At 46.2% G+C, this 6,000-nt stretch overlaps 1 protein-coding gene across 1 annotated transcript in view; it reads right to left on the bottom strand.

Annotated features, from left to right (window-relative positions):
• Positions 1-2,566, bottom strand: part of LOC121922513 (hippocampus abundant transcript-like protein 1) — a 41,373-nt gene extending 38,807 nt beyond the window's left edge. Inside the window, exon 1 of the mRNA XM_042452040.1 lies at positions 2,143-2,566. Within this exon, the coding sequence (XP_042307974.1) occupies positions 2,143-2,355 (213 nt within the window). The 5' untranslated portion in view covers positions 2,356-2,566. The remainder of the gene's footprint in view (positions 1-2,142) is intronic.
• Between the last annotated feature and the right edge of the window lie 3,434 nt (positions 2,567-6,000).

Here is a 6,000-nt window from a genome sequence, read left to right on the forward strand (position 1 = left end):
TCCTGTGATTTTTGGCATCCGTGGGGGGTGGGCGGGGTCTGGAGGGCTGGCTGTAGCTGCAATAAAACTAACCCTGTTAAAGGTGTGCTGAAGCTCTTGAAGGAAATGCAGGAACTGATAAGCCTTTTATGAGCCCTAAAGGACCTTCCCAAGACACACTGCACCATTTGTTTGCATTGAGGGTAAGGCCTCAAGTGTGTGTTCTACATTGATGCCTAACTTTAAAGCCTATTAAACAACGAGAAAAGCATCATAAGAAAAAATGACACTAGGAAAGGTGGGAGACCAGAAGCCAGATAGCTAGACTCAATCAGGGAAGAGAGAGGCCTGGGCTTGCAGCACCCAAAAGAGAGGTAGAGGATAGGAGGGCCTAGAGATGCCTCATCCACTGCGTTGCCATGAGTTGAGCTGAAGGTAGCCCAACAACAACTAGAAAAGAAGAAACGATGTCTGTTTTAGATGGGGAAGGAGTTTGGGGAATACAAGCCTTCAAGGAGATGTAAGTTTCTGTGAACCTGAACCGCCTTCCCACATTCACTGGGTTTAGGAGAATAGGACCCCTGTGAATGTGGAAAACCTGCCAATAAAAAAACACAATGCTTTTTTATCTGGGAAAACACCTCCCTAGGAATCTCTAAATCCTCCAGCACAGCTGTATGGCCAATTTTTAGTGGACGCTGACCACAGAATTGCATCGGAGGACCTCAAAACGCCTGGAGAAATGTCATTTCTAGGAATCTCTAGGTCTTCCAGCATGACTCTGTGGTAAATCTCTGGCAGAATCTGACCAGAGAGTCGCACTGGAGGGGGCCTAGAGAGAACATACAGTATTAATCAAATCCGTGAACAATCAAATTTGCCCAAGTCAAAGCTGCAAATGTGGAGGGCCGACCCTAGTACAGTGGTGCCTCGGGTTACGAAATTAATTCGTTCCGTGGCACCGTTCGTAACCCGAAAAGCCTTCGTAAGCCGAATTGCCATAGGCGCTAATGGGGAAAAGCCGCGATTCTGTGCGAAAAAGCCGAAAAAAGCACCAAAAGTTTTTTCGTAACCCGAAAAAACATTCGTAACCCGGAACAATGATTCCCTATGGGATTTTTTCGTATCCCGAAAATTTCGTAACCTGGGTATTTCGTATCCCGAGGTACCACTGTAGTTGTGTTGTGTGCCTTCAGGTCCTTTCAAACTTATGGCGACCTCAACACCCTCTGAGCAAGAAAACCCCATGGCAGAGTCCCCATTAGTCGGAAACAACTTGAAGGAGCATAGGAATGCGTGGTGTAGTGGGGTCTCCCTCCTTGGAGGTCTTTTAGAAGAGGCTGCATGGCCATCTGTCAGGGATGCTCTGACTGTGATTTCCTGCATGGCAGAATGGGGTCGGACTGGATGACCCTTGGCGTCTCTTCCAACCCTACGATTCTTTGATTCTATGGTCCTATTTATACAACAACAACAATAATGTTATTTATATCCTGCCTTTCCAATCAATTGAGGCGGCTCAATTGATTGCATCAATAATAATAAAACCCATACATATAAAAATGGAATGGTTAGCGATAACATGCCAACAATAAAAAGCCAACAACAGAGGGAAAGCTAAATGAGCAGGCGATGGAAACAAGTAAGGTAAGAAGGAAGGAAGAACAGGAAAGTGATTGAAGGTTGGAGTAAGTGAAGTGATGGTGAGAGAAGGGAAGACAGAAAACTAGGGAAGGAGAAAGGAAGCGGAGGAGAAAGGTTTAAGATTTTATGCGGCGATTTAAAAATATATTTAAAAAGTATTAATATTAAAAATCATTTTAAAGTTATTAAAAAAACCTATTTTGAATTGCATCCCACTTCCCTCTTCCTCCCTCCCTCCCAGAAAGCGAGATAAATAACCCCACATAAGAATAAGATCTTCAATGTGAATCACTAAACTGTCCAGAAGAGAGAGGGAGGGAGGGAGGGAGGGGGGGGTGTTGGCCTTCGCCCTTTCCTCTGGGGCTGAGAGAGTGCCACTTGCCCAAGGTCAAGCAATGATCAAGAGAAGGGGGAACCCTTCTTAAAATGGATGGGAGCCCGATCCGAGGCCTTCCAGGCCCCAGAAACCGGGGAGAGAGGCTCCCAAGGCTGGCAAGGGAGGGAAGGAGGGCCACTCACCGCAGCGGCGCCTCCGACGGGCTTGAGGCCCACCCGCCTCACCAGCATGATGCGGCTGCCGCACTTCTTGGCTCCTGCCGCCGCCGCCGCCGCTTCGCCGTCGACCACCGCCGCCACGGTCAGGGCCACCACCTCCGGGGCTGCCGGCGCAGGCAGAGGAAGGAGAGCCGGTGGAGGTGGAGGTGGCGGCGGTGGTTCCGGCTCTGGGCTCATTGCGCTCCCATCCCGCCCTGGAGGAGGAGGAGGAGGAGAAGGAGGAGGAGGGGGCGAGGCAGGGGCTCCAGGCGGCCGCCCGCCGGCTCCTTCATCGGCTGCCACCGTCGCGGGGAGCGCGCCAAGGAGGGAGAGGCGGCGGCTGCAGTCGCTGCTGGTTCGCCTTCGTTCTCAAAGGAACTGCCTCGCTGCTTCCTCTCCTCCTCTTCCTCCGCAAAGCCCCGCCCTGAAGCACGTGACCGCTGCCGCCGCTAGTGCTGCAGCCCCGCCTCTGCCTAGCTCCTCCTCCTTCTCCGCAAAGCCACGCCCTAAAACACGTCACCACGGCCTCTGCCTCGCTCCTCCTCCTTCTCCTTCGCAAAAGCCCCGCCCAGCCCCGAAGCACGTGACCGCTACCACTGCTGCACCTCTACCTCTTCTCGACGCCCCCAGCGGAGGTTGCGTCATATACGCAGGAAAGGGGAGGGGCCTCCCTGCAAAGGCGTGGTTGGTTGGTTGGTAGGGGGCGGGGCGGAGCGGTCGTCATGGTTGCGCATCACCAACCGCCGCCTTTGGTTTCCCAGGGCAACGTTCCCTCAGGCAGTTTTGAAAAAAACGGCTCCTCTGTATAATAAAAATATAAAAAAATATATAATATATATATAAAAATAGATAGATAGATATACAGATATAGATAAAAATATAAAATATATAAAAACATATTAATATATAATATATATATATATGTATAATAAAAGCAAAGCAAGGCAAAACAACAACCACAACGAATAAATTATTTTCATATTCCTTTTAAAATAAACCCACTTTCACAAAAGATGCGTCTAAACTAGAGTAATAAGGCAGTCTGACACCACTTTTAAGTGCCTCAGTCAGGGGGTCCATCCTGTGATACCCCTGGCCTGGGATTTGTAGTTTTGGAAGGTCTTTGGCCTCCTCCGCCAAGGAGGGCTGGTGCCTCACAAAAAACTACAAATCCCAGGGTTCTGTAGGATGGAACCATGGTAGTTACAGTGGTGTCAAACTGCATTATTTCTACATTGTAGATACAGCCTTGATCTCACTGACTAGCAGAATCAGAGGAGTTTATCACACAAAGGAGATCGGGAGTTTATCCTGTGAATAGACCGGAAAAATTGCGTAATTACACAAAACGATTCCACACGACGTCACACAAAACCTTCCACTGAAGTGATCACAAAGGCATTAACGCACGTCTTTTTACTTTTGGGATTTCAGTGACAATGCACTTCCAGTATCACTTTATTTGCACAATTGCGTGTGATAACCATTCACGCAATTACTTGCCATTTTCACTTTATTTGTGGGATGCTTTAAATGCGCTTTAATCTCTCTTTAATGCCAAAATTAGCCCCAGTGTGATTAACTCCATAGAGTTGGAAGAGACCACAAGGGCCATCCAGTCCAACCCCATTCTGCCATGCAGGAATTCTCAATCAAAGCATCCCCAACAGATGGCCATCCAGCCTCTGTTTAAAGACTCCACTACACTCCGAGGAAGGAGTTTGTTCCCCTGTCGAACAGCCCTTACTGTCAGGAAGTTCTTCCTAACGTTGACCTGGAATCTCTTTTCCTGGAGCTTGCCTCCATTGCTCCTTGTCCCATTCTCTGGAGCAGCAGAAAACAAGCTTGCTCCCTCCTCAGTATGACACCTCTTCAAATACTTAAACAGGCCTATCATATCACCCCTTAAGCGTCTCTTCTCCAGACATCTTTTTTAAACATCTTTTTTATTTGTTTTATTTTAGTCCGATGCTCCCATATTTACTAAGAACATATTCTAGTGATAACTTGCTAGTGCTATAGGAAGGAATGTCATTGCACATTATTATTATTATTACTATTAACTTTATTTATAAAGCACTCTAAGTTTACACAGCGCAGTACATAAGATAGAATAAAATAAAATAAAATGGACCTGCCAGTGGCATACATTATAGAAAATAGATTATAACCCAAAATTAAAAACACTTTCAGGAACTCTGGATGTGGCTTTTGGGAAGGGGTCTGTCAGCTCAGCATACCAGTTTGGGTGCTAGGACTAAAACTAGGGTCACCCCAAATTGAAAAGGAATGGAAGGGTCTTGGTGATCTAATATTACATCACAGTGATGTAAGCTGATGTTGATCTGTGCCTTCAAGTCATTTCTGACTTCTGGTGTCCCTAATCCTAGCTGTGTATAGCCTGGGAATTCCTAGGCCTAGTAATAGTTTGGTTCAGGCTGCAATTTGCTTCTATAAGTATGTGGGCCATATGTAGTATGTAAGGAGAGATGCAGACCCAGCTTCATCGGGCCTGACCTAGATTAAGAAGCAGAGCCCTCCCTCCAGTCCATCTGCCTTGGTCCATGCCTCCAAGGGAGAGAAGAATGCTAGACCTGATCCCCTTTCCTACCACCATTCCCTTCTCCTTTTATGTTGTGCCTTTTTAGATTGTAAGCCTGAGGGCAGGGAACCAACTAATTAAAAATAATAATAATCGTAAGCCATACTGAGAGCCTTTAGGGATGAAGGATGGGGTATAAATACCTTAAATAATAAATAATAATACATGTGTTTTCTTATGAGAATGGGGCAATGAGAGTTCTTTGTACAGAGGGGAGGAAGGGAGGAATATTCCAGTGTAAAGGGTAAATAGTGTTTCCCAGAACATCCCTGCATCTGAAATTTGATAATTTGCTGAGAGGGCATGATTGCCCCCCTTACCCTCCCGTTGGTGCAGAGTCAGTAAGATACATGATGATGTAGGATATGATAAGTTAATGCTATATGATAACTATAAGGTGCTTGTAGACAAAGAAGCCTTGCCTTATAGATTCATGCCTTCACTGCTACCTGGCCTGTGTATGTATCCTTTTGTCTTTGCCTTTGTTACTTAGGATCTCAGAGCTCTGCTTATCTTTTCTACCTTGCTGTCTTAATACAATAGCTTCTCAAGATGAAACCTGGCTGATAATTTTACCTGTCTCAGGATCCTAGAACCTACATGTTTGACAACTGAAGGTCATGAGAGTGTGCCCTCCTCAAGATAAAGGGAGACACTCCAGGCCAAGCCTAGGTTGTGAGAATTAAATCAATACAACCTGTCATGGATTTTTCTTGGCAAGATTGGTTCACAGGGGGTTTGCCTTCGCCTTCCTCTGAGGCTGAGAGAATGTGACTTGCACAAGGTCATTCAGACAGTATCCATGGCTTAGCACGTATTTGAACCCTGGTCTCCCAGAATGTTAGCTCTGGTCCTTGTCAAATCTATTATTAGACTTGCTTTTCTATTCCTTTTTTTAAAACAAAGTATGGGATTAAATGCCTAAATATCCTAAAGGCACCAGATCCCATCTGATCTTTGACACTAAGCAGGGTCAGCCCTCATTAGTACTTGGATAGGAGACCACCAACGAATGCCAAGTGCTGTAGTTTATATTTCAGAGGAAGGAATTGGCAAATCTCCTCTGAGTATTCCTTGTCTAAGAAATCCCTGTGAAATTAATGGGGCCACCATAAGTTGACTGCTGACTTGGAGGCACACACAGAGACACGGGGATTGAACTGGAGGGCAGATATATATGAAGCACTAACTCTGAAGTTGTCTTGCCTCCACAAGCCTTTATTCTGGCATCACGGATTCTA

The sequence above is a fragment of the Sceloporus undulatus genome, chromosome 2 (assembly GCF_019175285.1).
Source record: "Sceloporus undulatus isolate JIND9_A2432 ecotype Alabama chromosome 2, SceUnd_v1.1, whole genome shotgun sequence".
NCBI classification, from domain to species: domain Eukaryota; kingdom Metazoa; phylum Chordata; class Lepidosauria; order Squamata; family Phrynosomatidae; genus Sceloporus; species Sceloporus undulatus.